The 16778-nt window shown below is 39.6% G+C and overlaps 1 protein-coding gene across 1 annotated transcript in view; it reads left to right on the top strand.

The window, feature by feature from the left end:
• Positions 1–619: 619 nt before the first annotated feature.
• C7H19orf47 (chromosome 7 C19orf47 homolog) overlaps positions 620–16778 on the top strand; it is an 82885-nt gene continuing 66726 nt past the window's right edge. The window contains exons 1-3 of the mRNA XM_053721762.1: positions 620–914; positions 4711–4756; positions 7954–8041. Of these exons, the coding sequence (XP_053577737.1) occupies positions 4738–4756; positions 7954–8041 (107 nt within the window). The 5' untranslated portion in view covers positions 620–914; positions 4711–4737. The remainder of the gene's footprint in view (positions 915–4710; positions 4757–7953; positions 8042–16778) is intronic.

Consider the following 16778-nt stretch of genomic DNA (forward strand, 5'->3'; position numbering starts at 1 on the left):
TTTTTCTTCGTTCTCTTGCTATCTTTATTTTAAAAGCAGAAATGTAAATCTTAGCAGCCAGCCCATTTTAGGTTCAGCACCATGAATAGCGCTGGCTTATTGGAGAGGTTTACATTATCCCACCAATAAGCAAGCATAACCCAGGTTCTCAACCAAAAATGGTCCAGCTCCTATGCATCACATTGCTGCTTTTAAATAAAGATAGCAAGAAAACGAAGAAAATTTGACAATAGGAGTAAATTATAAAGTTGCTTAAAATGGCATGCTCTATCGGAATCATGAAAGAAAAAAAAATGTGTTTAGTGTCCCTGTCCTTATACTTTGCGCAATGACAATAAAAGAAGCTAAATGGTTTATTTTATGAAATACATTATCTGATCATTGCTATTCTGCTCTTGTTATGTATTATGGATGGAACGATACTTACTAAAAGTTCAACAAAATTAGTTATTAAAGGGTTAACAGACCCTGGGGGGAAACTGCATAACTGAATAAACTGAACTTCCTTGTTTACAATCCCCTCAGAGTTTGACGCCCTCAGGGAGGAGCCAGCTCAGCCAGCAGCCACACAGTGACATAAACACTCAAAATGTCAACCACGAACCCACCCGCCGCCTCCCAGTCACAAAGCGGGAACCTCGTCTGGAAATAAACGTCATCTAAAAAAGGCTTGGATAATAGACTACAATTCCCGGTACTCTCCGCGGCACAGTGGCAAGACTGCATGCCAATCAGTAAAGGTTTGAGGGGATTTGTCTATCTTTGATTGGCTGGTAATGGGAAAGGCGGTGTCTTGGAGAGCGGTTGTGATAGTTACACCCATCGGGAGGAGTTGAGGCCTGAGTGTGGGGAGGCCGGCCCAGTGAGGTACTGGAGGCCGAGGCTTCATCCCAAAGAAGGCCGTACTCTGTTAGGTAAGTTGGCTATCCGTGGCTTACATCGTGTTATATTTATTTGGTGTGTTCTCTGTTTTCCCATTGTGCTGTATGTTATATGTAGCTTTCTGTTTTGTTTACTCATCCCTACATGTTTGCATAAGCTATTTAACACATTAACATCAACGAATGGATACGAAACGAATACAAATACCTCATAGTTTCATAGCGTGCACAGGTATGCGTTATTGCATAATGTCACAGAAACGATATACGTTTTCATCATAGTTTTAAGGATGTTTTAAAAATAGCTAACCTTGACTTTCTTTTCTAAGTACAAGTCTAAATATTGGGTACAATCTTACTGCTCTCTATCCCTTTAAGACTGTGTGCGTGTGGTACTAGTTGACCCTTTCAAGGCTGTGTGTGTTTTTTTTGTCTGACCCTTTAAGACTGTGTGACCAGGTGCTATCCTGCCCTTTAAGGCTATGTGAACATTATTTCCTCAGCAGTTTGTACAGTTGTTACCCAGAGGGCTGCTTTAAGTGTCTGTGTACAGTAAGCAGTTACAAATGTATAAAACCTGTAGGCTGAGGGTTTGATACAAGGTATCCATGTAGGTGAGCAGAGCTGGCTGGCTGTGGGGAAAACAGGGACTTTACACCCCAAAATATTGCTCCCCTTTTTGTTCCTGGAGACACAAACACTGCAGCATTGTTTGTATCCCTCATCTGAACCCCCACGCCAATTTTTGTAGGAAAATAATGACATATGGCTGAGAAAATAATTTAGAACGCTAAACTAAGATTTTACCAAATGTTGTTTTTAAATGTGCTATATCTCTTGAAACTCTTTTAAATCTTATGGTATATAAATACTAAATCATACTCATAACAAAATGTTGCTACAGTCCTTTTTTAGTATATTTGTCATCTAAAAATCTGTGTTCGTATATAACCCATTTGGTTATTATTTTCAACCAATATTGTTGGAACTCAATGGTCCACATAAATTCAGATTTTGGTGTTAAATCATTTGAAATAACATAAGGAATGTTGAAGTCAAAATTAGTTTCATTCCGATAGAGCATAACTTTGATGTGGCGGCTGTCGTGAACGTTGTTTGCTTATGGACCTGCATAAGCCCCATCTGCACCCCCACCCCTCGACACAGCAAGTTTGCGGCTTGCGATAGAACAACTTGGTGAATGGACGTGGGCAAATCTAACAGTCCGATCAGATAATACATAAGGAAAAAAAGCGTTACTGCATTATCTGGTCCGTGAAGTCGGTGGCTGTACAACCAATGGGGTCTTGTCTGATGAGTAGGGCCGTGTGCGCACGAACATTAGATGTTTCAATGATTTTATATGTATTTTTTTTTTTTTTTAAACACATACGTAGCCTTAAAGTGAGTGACAATTTTGATGAATTAGTGCCCGGTTTTTAATAATCCTATTAAAAACAAGGGCACTTTAAATTCATCAGAAATGACATTTCACTCGTTTTCTTCAAAAACGTACCTTTTTAATCCTGGCAGCCACTCCAGCACTTCATCCGCCCGTCGGAAGCCGTCTTCGCGGGTCCAAAATGACAAATCCGGCTTCCTCCAATCACGGCGTTGCATCAGGGGTGTTTTCAAGAAAACGAGTGAAATGTCAATTTTGATGAATTAAAGTGCCCTTGTTTTTAATAGGATTATTAAAAAAACAGGCACTAATTCATCAAAATTGACATTTCACTTTAGGGCGAGGCGTTGTAATAGTAAATCCTCAAGAATCCACCAAATTTATAAGTGTTAAAGCGTGATACAGAGATATTCATGGAAACCAGCGTTTGTACTGATTTAAAGCGTGCACTTATTTAGCACTTTTTTCAACTATCGCTGATTTTCATGAATATTTGTGTGTTGCTCTTAAAAACGTATAAATCTGGTGCTGTAAAACAGCCGAATGCCACTGCCCGCGGTCATATTTGTTATTTTGTGAACTAAAGCACATGCCTAATATATAGCGAAGGTTTTGCTGCTATTAGGTTACAGATGTGGATACAGCTGCTAAACAAATGAGAAGCAGGCATACATATGTTTGCTCCAATCACTAACTTTAGAGTTGTTTTTTTAACATTGTCTTTGTCTCTTTTTGCTTATTGAAAAGTAGTAAACATTAGACGTGTGCATTTGTTTTAAGAAACGTTAACACAAAATGTACAAATGCAAGTAAAATCTTTGATTTGTTTAGAACAGTTATTCAGAAGATGGCGGAGGCGTAAAAAGTTAAAATTTACACTTCAATATAGATTTAGCTAAAAAAATCTTGCTGCTGGCTTGTAGCACTAGCTATTAAAGGAACACAAAACCTCAATTAGAGTGTGAGATTTAAACAACTTTCCAACTCCTTTCTATTACCTAATTTGTTTTGTTCTCTTGGTATCCTTTGTATAAAGTTATACCGTGATATGCTAAGGAGCTGCTGATTGGTGGTTGCACATATATGCTTCCTGTTATTTGCCTACCTGGTGTTCATCTAGCTCCAAGTAGTGCATTTCTGCTTCTTCAACAAAGTATACAAAGAAAATTAAGCAAATTATTTAATAGAAGTAAAATTTAAAAGTTGTTTAAAATTTTATTCTCTATCAGAATCATGAGAACTTTCTGCTCCCCCCCCCCCCCCCCGTAAACCTCATTTGCTGAGATTAACTTGGGTGGATGTCAGTGGATTGGCCGGGCACTGCGCTGATCCTAGATCTTCTGGCATCCACCCCAAGTGAAGCTTGGGCAATTAGTTTTACAAAGTGGGGGGCGTTGGACCCCCAGACGGAGGAAAAAGATAGTGGAGATGGTGAAATTACAGTGAAGCGCCATCTGCTGCCAGCAAATGTTACCTGTGCTTGTCAAATATCCTGCCAAGTGGGATCTGTGAAAATTCCCTGAAGACTTTCTCTATAAGAAATAGCAGACAAATGTATTTCTGTTGACCAAAATAACCTTAATGAATATAGCATAATTTTTTTTTTTTTTTTTTTGTGTGCACATCTGTTAAACACAGTTGCATTTCTAGAACACTCATATTCTACTCCCACTGGGAATATACCCAGTGATTTTTTAGCATACTGGTGTATGCTTGCTTGTCATTTGCTGGCTCACTATATCCTTCATCTGGAGCAACACAGATTTTTTTTATTTTTTTGCATTTACCTCCTTTGCAGTGGTGAAACGCATAGGAAAAGGCAATAATTTGTTTAAATCTAAACTCAAAGAATTCTGTTTCAAGTGTTAGGGAATATTGCAGATTTGTTTTGCTAACTACAGGGTATTATAATATTTTGGATTTTTGCATGTGTAAAAAGACCTAATCTAAAAAGTTAATAGAGCTACCAACTAAACTATTTTAAAATAATGAATAATAATAATTATGTACCTTTTAACATTGACACACGTTTTAGAATGTCCACATGAGGTATTTGATTCCTGCCTTTATACAGTGACATTTTAGAGCTGGCTATCTGTCTGGACTCTAACAACTAACGTATGAGACCCTCCACACCGTGCTGTCACTATAAATAGTCAGACCCTTCCCCTAGCAATGAGGTATGTGGCCATCATGAGATATTTATGGATATCAGCTGCTGCCTTGTACCAGCTGCCTTCTTCTTTTTTTTTTTTTTTTTTTTTTTTTTTTTGAGTTGGTCACACACACAACGGCACATCAGTGCATCTCTCCTTATTACTTTAAAATCTCTATTATAAACAAACTCCTGCTTTTAAAGCTTCTGTGTAGCCATCAAAGCAAAAATCTGACTTTGCCCACAAAATGCTAACGGCTCTTTCTTTATAGGTTCCTGTGTGTTTTGAAAATCTCGTCATGGCCTCTGTAACATTAGGTAAGTTTTAATTCTTTTTTTAACTTGTCTATCTTTCCTGCATTTTATAACTTGGCAGCATATTGATAAAGGGGGGTGTGTGTATATATATAGAGAGAGAGATCGATCAATATCGGGCTTTAAAATTTTTAAAGCTAAGATCAAAAAATATATATATATATATATATATATATATATATATATATATATATATATATATATATATATATATATATATATATATATATATATATATATATTTTTTTATATATAAATTTAAAATAATGGGGGAGATAAAAAAAAAAAAAAACTGAAATTAAAACCCTCCATGTCTCAAAATTAAATCAATGTAAATATTTGCATAGGAAATTAGCACACCTAGGCAAGTATATCTTTTTGCAAGTGGGGATACTTACCTAGATGTGCTAATTTTACTTTTTCCCTCCCTGGCTCTAACCTTTTTATTTTATTTTCTGGCTCTAAAGTTTAATTTCTATTTGTCATTCCCTGTGTTTTGGCGGTTTTAAAATTTACAATAGCCATTGCTAGTAAAGTTGGAACCTAATCTCTTTTCATAGTAAAGTGTTTTAGCCCTCTTTGGCATCCAAAGGTTAAAGTTTGGTTCAAAAATACCCGCAACCATGTTTTGGCTTCTAAAACTTCTAGTTTTTTAATCCCTACGAATGTTCCACCATGCCCGCCAATTAAGTTTGTGTTTGCTTTTAAAGGGACAGTACACTGTAAAATGGTTTTTATATTAATGTATTTTCAATTACTTGTTATACCAGCAGCAGAGTATAAAATGTATGAGCAATTGCATTTTCATGTTTATTTATATGAAGTAGCTGGTTTTGTGCTTTTAAACCACAGCCTATTACAATGGGTTGAGCACCAGGTAATATCAGATCTCATTATGTTATCACTTTGTGTACACACACTAGCTTCCTTATCTTATATTTGTCTGAAAAATTAAAGCTCAATACATAGAGAACAATGGAAAGTTATCATTTTATTACTTAAAGTGAAGGTCAATTTAGATGACGGTGCCCGGTTTTTAAAAATCCGATTTAAAAACAGGGGCACTTTAATGCATGAATTTACTTTTTACTCGTGTTGTGAAAATTACGTACCTTTTTAATCTTGACAGCCGCTGCATCGCTTCCCCCACCCGTTGCAAAGCCTCTTTCTACGTCAGAAGTGACGGATCGGTCATCCTCCAATCACGGCGCCCCCCCTGGCGAATCGGTGTCTGATTCAACGCCGTGATTGGAGGAAGCTGGATTCCTTATTTTAGACCCGGGAAGAGGCTTTGCGACGGGCGGGAAAAGCGATGCAGCGGCTGTCAAGATTAAAAGGTAAGTATTTTCTCAACACGATTGAAATGTACATTTTGATTAATTAAAAGTGCCCCTGTTTTTAATCAGATTTTTTTTTTTTTTTTTTTTTTTTTTTTTTTTATATAAACTGGGCACTTTATTATGTAAATGTACATTCACTTTAACTATCCTGCACCCCACTGCTAGTTTAATTTCTTCTGCTGGTTGTGTTTACTTATCCATTCAATAGCTGAGCCTCCAGTATCGAAACTTTCAGTATAGGTTGGGAAACCTCAAGCTATTTCAAAGGCCAAAATGTAATACACTCCAGCAGGTAAAATGGATCATTGGGAACAATTTAAATAGGAGAAAACATTTAGGTGAACTGTCCCTTTACAGGGAGTTCAGAATTATTGCATGTTGTCTTACTCCAAGCTGTATAGGCTCGAAAGCCTACTACCAATTAAGCATATTAGGTGATGTGCATCTCTGTAATGAGAAGGGGTGTGGTCTGACATCAACACCCTATATCAGGTGTGCATAATTATTAGGCAACTTCCTTTCCTTTGGCAAAATGGGTCAAAAGAAGGACTTGACAGGCTCAGAAAAGTCAAAAATAGTGAGATATCTTGCAGAGGGTTGCAGCACTCTTAAAATTGCAAAGCTTCTGAAGCGTGATCATCGAACAATCAAGCGTTTCATTCAAAATAGTCAACAGGGTCGCAAGAAGCGTGTGGAAAAACCAAGGCGCAAAATAACTGCCCATGAACTGAGAAAAGTCAAGCGTGCAGCTGCCAAGATGCCACTTGCCACCAGTTTGGCCATATTTCAGAGCTGCAACATCACTGGAGTGCCCAAAAGCACAAGGTGTGCAATACTCAGAGACATGGCCAAGGTAAGAAAGGCTGAAAGACGACCACCACTGAACAAGACACACAAGCTGAAACGTCAAGACTGGGCCAAGAAATATCTCAAGACTGGTTTTTCTAAGGTTTTATGGACTGATGAAATGAGAGTGAGTCTTGATGGGCCAGATGGATGGGCCCGTGGCTGGATTGGTAAAGGGCAGAGAGCTCCAGTCCGACTCAGACGCCAGCAAGGTGGAGGTGGAGTACTGGTTTGGGCTGGTATCATCAAAGATGAGCTTGTGGGGCCTTTTCGGGTTGAGGATGGAGTCAAGCTCAACTCCCAGTCCTACTGCCAGTTTCTGGAAGACACCTTCTTCAAGCAGTGGTACAGGAAGAAGTCTGCATCCTTCAAGAAAAACATGATTTTCATGCAGGACAACCTGTGGTCCATCATCAAATGTGAGATTTACAAGGAGGGAAAACAGTACACCTCTCTGAACAGTGTCTGGGAGGCTGTGGTTGCTGCTGCACGCAATGTTGATGGTGAACAGATCAAAACACTGACAGAATCCATGGATGGCAGGCTTTTGAGTGTCCTTGCAAAGAAAGGTGGCTATATTGTCACTGATTTGTTTTTGAATGTCAGAAATGTATATTTGTGAATGTTGAGATGTTATATTGGTTTCACTGGTAAAAATAAATAATTGAAATGGGTATATATCTGTTTTTTGTTAAGTTGCCTAATAATTATGCACAGTAATAGTCACCTGCACACACAGATATCCCCCTAAAATAGCTATAACTAAAAACAAACTAAAAACTACTTCCAAAACTATTCAGCTTTGATATTAATGAGTTTTTTGGGTTCATTGAGAACATGGTGGTTGTTCAATAATAAAATTAATCCTCAAAAATACAACTTGCCTAATAATTCTGCACTCCCTGTATATCCTGTATTTGTGATCATTACTGATTCTGTGATTTTACTTTTGTGCTTCTCACGGACTTTGCTTTTCTCATGAAATACTGAAAACCTTCTTCTCTTCTTGCTTAGCCACCTCGGAGTGGATTGGCTTCTTTAAGGACGCCGGCATCCCCGCTGGGCCAGCTGTGAATTATGCAGTCACATTTGTGGATAACAGGTGAAGACACAGCTGTTTGACTGTATTATCAGGGGTGGGGAACATGTCACTAATAAAGTACAGCTAAGGGTGATCATTCAAATTAACAGGTGTGGGGGGAGGGCTGTTTTTGTAACTAGTAAAGCTGCTTTCTTTCCTATGGCATGGAGAGTCCACAACTTCATTCCAATTACTAGTGGGATATTCACCTCCTGGCCAGCAGGAGGCTGCAATGAGCACCCCCGCAGAGCTGTTAAGTGTCACTTCCCTTACCCATAACCCCTAGTTTTTCTTTACCTCTTTGATTGGGAGGATGGCGAAGATGAGTGAGAAGATTTAATCCTTTAATGGGTACTTTATCCCTGCAAGCAAGGATTGGGGTCTAGCTGTGTCCATGTCAATCTCTTTAAGAAAGTAGTGGTGGCTTTTAGCAGTTGGAAGGCGGCAAGGTTGTCTTTGTTCTACTTCTAACCTTATTGCTACCCCTGTTATTGAAAGCCATAGTTTGTTACTCTGTTCTCTCTCTCTCTCTCTCTCTCTCTCTCTCTCTCTCTCTCTCTCTCTCTCTCTCTCTCTTTCTACAGGTCCCTGATTGATAGTAAGTGTTCTCTCACACCTTTAGTAGCTGTCTTTCTGCCTGGAAGCTGGATCTTCCGGTAAGTGCTTTTGTCTTCTAGGTACTGAAGGCTTGCACTTTAAGGAGTTTATCTCTTCACTGGATCTCACGGGACATATTTTATCCTTTTCCCCAAGGCAGAACATAAAGGGATGTGAGATGTCATCTCAGAAAATGCAGCATGTCTGCAGAACGAACAGGACACATGCAGGAACTGTTAGCGCTTGAACTTTGTAGTGCTGCTCCACATTAGACAGTTCTCTTCAAACAGAGCTGTGCTCTGGCTGCACTGTCAATTTTCCTTAACACAGTGCGTCCAGGGTAAAATTCTGTTTGAAGTGAGCAGTCAAATATGCAGTAGCGCTGCAAAGCAGCAGCACATTGCTTGTTGACTGGCTCTCAGAGATTTTTCCAGTCTGTTTATTCTAAATGTAAGAGCACTGCATCTTTTTATTACTACTTTTCTATGAGAAAAGGAAACGGATTTATTAAAGAGACATTTTAAAATTTTCTTTTTTTTGTATGCAGCTAATTTGCAATGCAATTTTCAACTACTGCACTATATTATAAAACATTAAAAATTTGCTTTATTCTTCAGTTAACCAACACATTGCAATTGAACTGGCACTATATATATGTGTGAGAGAGACTAAGGGGTTAATTGTTTCCCTTATTATCAGAGATGAAATCTCTTATGGGAATGGCTGAAGGGGCATTATGGAGTTTTTTTTAATTGCAATATTGGAAGTAAAGCTGTTATGGTAATAGGTTTCCTTAAACTTTTCACTTTAGAGTTTATCCGATAGAAACGCTCGCCTTTAGCCTGTGTCGCAGTTTCTTTTGCTGCCGCTCACGTGACTACTTGCTCTTCCGCTTGTAATGCGGAGCGACGTCATTTTCAGTAAGTCTTCTTCTGTGGTGATATCGTCCTGCTGAAGAGTCCTTCTTCTTGTATTAGTTGCAGCTTCTAGATCGGTTACGGTAGGACACCTAAGTCAGACTGAGGTTTAGAGGTGCAATTTTTTAGTCTCACAAATTTTTTTTTATACTTGCCGTTATATCGCTCTGAGGGCTTACTCTCCTTAAAGTGACACACGGTTGCTTTTATCAGGTTATCGTTTATTCCTTTTTATTATTGGGCTTTCAGCTATGGACACAGAACAGGAGCCTGTTTCTTTTGATAAATGCTTATGTTTATAGGCCCAAATTGTTTTACCTATGCAATTTTGTTTCTCATGTTTAGCTATGACTCTAAAATTTTAACATAAGTTACTCCCTTATGAGCCTATTGTCTCTCAGGATAATGCTGTTCAGGATATGCCACAGCTTTCTCAAACGTCTAAAGCCTTAATGGTTTCCCATACACTGCCCTGGTTTTCCCCTCAGCCTCCTGGGGGTGTTTATTTGCCAGGAGATTTTGCTGCACAGTTAAAGCTGCAGATACCGCAGAAGTTATCTGCTTTCCCTGTTGCTGGTCAACCTCTCATATGTCTGAGGAGGATACCTCAGTAGCTTCTGAGGGTGAGATCTCAGATTCTGACATAGTAAGGGAAAATTCTGCTGAATCTGAAGAAGTTCATTTCAGATTTAAACTTCGTTTACTTCTAAAGGAGGTCCTGGCTACTTTGATGACTCAGACCCTCCTGTGCAACCCTAAAAAAATCTAGTAAACTTAATAGATGTTATGATGTTCCTTTTTCCGTGGAAGTATTTCGAGTTTCAGACCGTATGTCGGAAATTGTAGCTTAGGAATGGGATAAAAAAAGATGATTCCTGTTGTTGACTCCATTCGTGATTTGTGGTGCACTGTGCCTAAGGTGGAAGGAGCTATCTCTACTCTAGCCAAAAGAGCTACTATTCCTATAGAGCAGTGTTTCTCAACAGACCGTCTGCAACAGACCTGCTTGTGGGCCGCAACCCGACATAGCCTCCAGACACTCGCTCTGACAGGCCCGCCTTTACACATCTTCGAAATTTCGAACGGGCCTGTCAGAGTGCCAATGCGCATGTTCGTTTGCGCACTGTGAGTGGGTAGTGGCAGCGTGCAGAGCGTGAAGTAAGCCCACTGACACCAATGACATAATTACGGCCACTGATACCAATGTATATATTTAGGGCGGCCACTGGACACCAATGTGTATGGATAAGAAGCTTGCTTAAAGAAGATGTACATTTATCAGGGATTACAGTGGCAACCTACTGCAAGTATTGCTATGGTTTCAGGTGCAACATCTTATTGGTGCAATGCCTTGTCTGAGCTGATTTTAGAAGAGACTTCTATAGAGGAGATCCAAGATAGGATCAAGGCTCTTAAACTGGCCAATTCTTTTATTTATGATGCCAACATGCAAGTCATTAGACTGGGAGCCAAGATGTCTAGCTTCGCTGTTCTAGCTCGCACGGCTCTGTGGCTAAAATCTTTGTCGGCTGATGTAACTTCCAAGTCTAACTACTATCTTTACCTTTTATAAAGGTCCTGGTCCTATTTGGTCCTGGTCTGGTGGATATAATTTCTGAGATTACAGGTGGAAATGGTCTTTCCTACCTCAGGACAAGAAGAATAGACCTAAGGGTCGCCAAAATTCTAATTTTCATTCATTTCATAAATTCAAAGGACAGAAGTCTTCCTCTTCCAAGCCGGAGCAGTCCGAAACCTCCTGTAGGTCCGGCCAGCCTTGGAATAAGGGAAAGCAATCCAAAAAGCCTTCATCTGATGCTAAATCAGCATGAAGGGTCCACCACCGGTCCAGTTTTGGATCAAGTGGGAGGCAGGCTCTTTTTTTTTTTTTTTTTTTTTTTTTTTTTTTTTTACAAGTTTGGATACGCAATGTCCCAGATCCTTGGGCTGTGGACATAGTATCCCAGGGTTACAGAATTGGATTCAAGACTTGTCCTCCCGGGGGCAGATTCATCCTCACAATTATCTGCAGACCAGGTAAAAAGAGAGGCCTTCTTAAACTGAGTACAGGCCTTTTTAAACTGAGTACAGTACCTATCACTCCCTGGGAGTGATCTAGATCCTGTAAGGTAACGGGGTCAAGGAATCTATTCAAATCTATTTGTGGTTCTCAAAAAGGAGGGAAGTTTTCTGTCCCATTTTAGACCTTAAATGTCTCAACAAATTCCTCAGGGTTCTGTCCTTAAAGATGGAAATCATTTGTTCCATTCTTCACTTGGTCCAAGAGGGTCAGTTCTTGATGACCATAGACATGAAGGACACATCTTCATGTTCCCATTCACAGGGATCCTCGCAAGTTCCTGAGGTTCGCCTTTCTGGACAATCACTTCCAATTAGTTGCACTTCCGTTTGGCCTTACCACAGCTCCCAGACTATTCACAAAGGTTCTGGGGGCTCTTTTAGCAGTGGTCAGATCTCAGGAAATTGCGGTAGCACCTTACCTAGACAACATCTTGGTTCAGGTGTCATCTTTTTCAACTAGCAAAATATCATACAGAGTTGATGGTTTTTTCTTCGTTCCTACGGGTGGAAAGTGAATCTGGAAAAGTTTTCCCTTTTTCAGGGCTACAAGGGTGTGTCTCTTAGGAACAATCAGATTCCCTGTCCATGAAGATTTTCCTGATGGATGTCAGAAAATCCAAATTTCTTGGTTTGTGCCTTTCTCTCCAGTCTATTTGTCCATCAGTGGCTCAATGCATGGAGGTAATTGGTCTGATGGTTGCTTCGATTGACATCATTCCTTTTGCTCGGGTCCATCTGAGACCTCTGCATGCTCAGTCAATGGATCAGAGAAAATTCAGATCTATCGCAGAGGATAGATCTGGATCCCCTAACAAGTTTGTGTCTCTCTTTCCCTCTCTCTCGCAGAGTTTCTGAACTTTCGGCTCTGCAATGTAATTCCCCTTACCTTTATTTTTAATGCTGATAAGGCAGTCCTTCATACTAAGCTGTGATTTCTCCCTAAGGTAGTGTCGGATTGCAATATTAATCAGGAAATTGTTGTTTCTTCTTTTTGTCCCAATCCTCCTTCCCAGAAAGAACGTCTTTTGCATAATGTGGATGTTGTGCGTGCTCTAAAATTTTACCTTCAAGCAACTGAAGATTTTCGGCAATCTTCTGCCCTGTTCGTCGTTTTCTCTAGTAAGCGCAAGGGTCAGAAGGCCACTTCTACTACCCTTTCTCTCTGGTTGAGAAGTGTTATCCAGTTGGATAGCTGGGCAGCAACCTCCTGAAAGAGTTACAGCTCATTCCGCTAGGGCTGTTTTCTCTTCCTGGGCCTTCAAAAATGAAGCTTCTGTGGGGCAACATGGTCCTCTTTGCATACTTTTTCAAAATTCTACAAATTTGATACTTTTGCCTTGGCTGAGGCTTATTTGGGAGAAGAGTTCTTCAAGCAGTGGTGCCATCTGTTCTCCCTCCCTTTTTCATTCTGTGTCTTCTAACTTGAGTATTGGTTCCCACTAGTAATTGGAATTAAGTCGTGGACTCTCCATGCCATAGGAAAGAAAACAAAATTTATGCTTACCTAATAAATTTCTTTCTTTCCGGGCATGGAGAGTCCATGACCCCACCCTTATTTAAATTTAAGATGACCGTTTTTATGTAAAACCTCAGGCACCTCTACCTTTTTGTGTTGTGTGTTTTTTGTTTTGTTTTTTCCATTTCCCTTTGGCCGAATGACTGGGGGTTATGGCTAAGGGAAGTGACACTTAACAGCTCTGCTGGGGTGCTCTTTTCCACCTCCTGCTGGCCAGGAGTTGAATATCCCACTAGTAATTGGAATGAAGTCGTTGACTCTCCATGCCCGGAAAGAAAGAAATTTATCAGGTAAGCATACATTTTGTTTTTGTGGTGAGACATTGGGAACCTCCTGTATAAGTGTTGCATGGGAAAATGTTGTAGCATGTTCAATTTTTTTATTTATTTTAATCAAGGGCACAGACACAATTCACATTAAAGTGGCATTAAACACGTTCCAATTGTAATATAAAATGTTTAGTTGTGTGTAATAAAAAAACTTTGCTTACTGTTTGCCCCCCCTTGTTTTCGTTTAATCTAAAAGGACAGTGTACTGTTAATTGATGTCCAATGGCTTTCTTTCTTTTTTTTTTTTTTTTAAATTTTATTTATATCCAGCAGTGCAGACACACGCATAATATGATATCATACCACGCAGGGTAGAAAAGAAGAACAATACATTAGTCAAGATACATAGTAGATAATTGAGGAACTCAGTGCAACCATATCCATATGATAGTCATGCAAACTTTCAGTCTCCATTGAGATCCTGCTTAGTGTCCTGCATATCTACACAGCTGGGGTTTTTATTTTAATTTTGAACCTAAAGTATTCTTACTAACTGAACTACCTAAATAACAGAATGGTTCTAAACTAAATGGGGCTAATGCAAGATGTCTAAGTTGATTGTTGCACTCTTTTGTGTATCTAGTTATGCATAGAACTGGCAAGTTTTAGTGAAGGTAGAGCAGGCTATATAGACTTTATGGTTCATTCAATAGTTAAAATATTGTAGCAGTTGCGCTAAGAGATTTTGAATCAACCTAAGTAGAGCTACTGATAATTGATTGTTGCACTGCTTTGTGTATCTAGTTATGCATAGAACTGGCGAGTTTTAGTGAAGGTAGAGCAGGCTATATAGACTTTATGGTTCATTCAATAGTTAAAATATTGTAGCTGTTGCGCTAAGAGATTGTGAATCAACCTAAGTAGAGCTACTGATATTTGTATGAAAAAGTGTGTAGCTAAGTTGCCCCTAACAACCTAAGTTAGAATCTATATATAAACTCAACTAATCTAAAAAAAGAGTAAATAATAAACAATACCCTGCCTACCAAACAGTATCCAGACAGCCGCTCTACTGTGTCTGCATAATCCTATAGGTTTGACGAATTGGGGTTGCGGTTACTAAAACATATAATCAGATATTCACCCCAAGGATTTATCCTGCAAGCTAAATGTAATTGCCACAGCCAGATTTGCCATTAATTGAGTAGAAATTATATTTGTCAGAAACAGATCAGGTGTCGGGCACATAAAGACTCAAGTGGTTATAGATTTGATCCCTCCTAAATTAGCAGCCTTTAGTTGGTATAGATCTTTTCATGTGTAGCAAGACAGGGCAATAGGTCTAGCAACGTAGGACATCAAGCATGATAGCCATAATATGCATGGGAGCATCTTAAAAGGGTTTATATGCAATACATTGACCACTTTCCCGCCACCAATATGTCACATCCTATCATGCAATAATAAAAGGCATTAACACATTATGTAATATGTCAGACAGGTACACAGGGGGGATAACAATAGATAAAGTACATCAACCCAAGGAGGAGAATGGGAGAGGGAGGGCGCAAATATGAATAAAGGAAAATTAGATTTAAGTTGAAGTTTCTGTAGCGCATTGGTTATAATACAGTAAGATTCTGCTGTTACAGGATTACAATGTGACACAATTCAGTGTGAGAGAAATACATAGGGCTGAATAAAATACATTTGCATCACTTTCGACTGAAATAAATAATCCCCTGAGCGGGAGCTGGATTAGCTGACAGTGTCTAGTGATCCTAATGGCGGCTCTGGTATATGCCTGCCCCATTGTTATCGATCTACAGGCAGCAAGTAGTGATCCCGCTCCCAGAACAAACAAGCAGGTCAAAGTTGTTAACCGTTTAAATTATATTGGACATGAGTTAGTTGCAGGTGCTACAGTATACAAAAGGGAATGTCCTAAACCTGAGTAGTTTTCTCTCGTTGTGCGTTATCATCCTACCCCAGCTTTCGGTGGATCCAGGCTTTCTTTTGATCTCAGGCTAAGGCGATGTCCGGTTATAATGCTGAGGTTTGGTAAGATGCTGAGTAGAGAACCATGGGGCCGGGGAGAATCAACGCTGAGACTTACAGAGCCATAAACATCCACGCTCACGCTGGAGCTGCTTGCTATAGAGGTGCAGTGCCACGGTGAGAATGAGACAGAGTCAACCGATTCTTTCTTTAAACTATACGGCCAGACTCCGGGTGTAGAATCAGATTCTTCAGAAACAATGGTAGGGTATTGCTATTGCCGACCATTCCAGCTTCCCAAGTAACCCGTCCATCCATGTGTACTAGAGCCTTGGTAGAGCGTTCATCCCTCGCCTGGGATGCCGTACTGGGGTCTAAAATGGCCGCTGTCAAAAAGGTCTCCTCGGCACTCATTTTGCCTGTTGGTATCTGTAGCGGTACTTTCAAGCCAGCAGAGGAGGTTTTCAATCGGTCTGTTGTATGCAGCACTCGCGTTTCCCAGAGGAGCATCGCCATGGCAGTTGTTAGGGAGTCAAACAGGGGTTGGAAAGTATCAATAAGGGAGGAAATAGTGCGCTTCATCTTGTGTGCTGCCAGGGCAAACACTCCCAAAACGTTAGTGAGCTTAAATTTTCTTTTATATGCCTTCTCGGTGGCCAGGAGTTGGAACTTCCTGATCCTATAATTTTCCCGGACACACTTATTGTCAAGGGAGTGCTGGATGACTTAAGATTCAGCCACAATTCTTTTAAGGGCAATTGTCGTTCACAGAGCAGTGTGAAACAGTGGCCATCTTGCTGAGCCGCTCACCGGAAGTCCCAATGGCTTTCTTATACCAGATGCTGTGTGTGTGTGTGTATATATATATATATATATATATATATATATATATATATATATATATATATATATATATATATATATATATATATATAATATATATTTTTTTTTATTCCTTTTAGTTTTGTTTTTATGTATGAAATGTCTGTCTGGTCTTTGAAACAACATCCTTTCAAAATGGACTGAGCTTGCAGTGAGTACAGACATCCCTATCTTATTACATTCTACACACTCAAGCGTTTCTCTGTATGCACAAATCACATTGCTTAGAGAGAACAATTGAAAAAGGTGCTAAAATGTTCAATCTCTCTCAAACCCAACTGGGGCTGTTACTGCAGTATTGAAATTTTCAGTATAGGCAGACACAAAACAGGCAAAAGAAGCTTTGTCATTTAGAACAGGGGAAACCATTACAGTACACTGTCCCTTTAACTCTTCAAATTGTGGCTTTTCCAGTTTTGAGAATTGGAAGTGCACACTGGTGGTCTAACCCTTCTTTCATATCTGTACTGAATTGGTCTAAGCAGAGGTGACAAGAT

This window comes from Bombina bombina, chromosome 7, assembly GCF_027579735.1.
Source record: "Bombina bombina isolate aBomBom1 chromosome 7, aBomBom1.pri, whole genome shotgun sequence".
NCBI classification, from domain to species: Eukaryota; Metazoa; Chordata; class Amphibia; order Anura; family Bombinatoridae; genus Bombina; species Bombina bombina.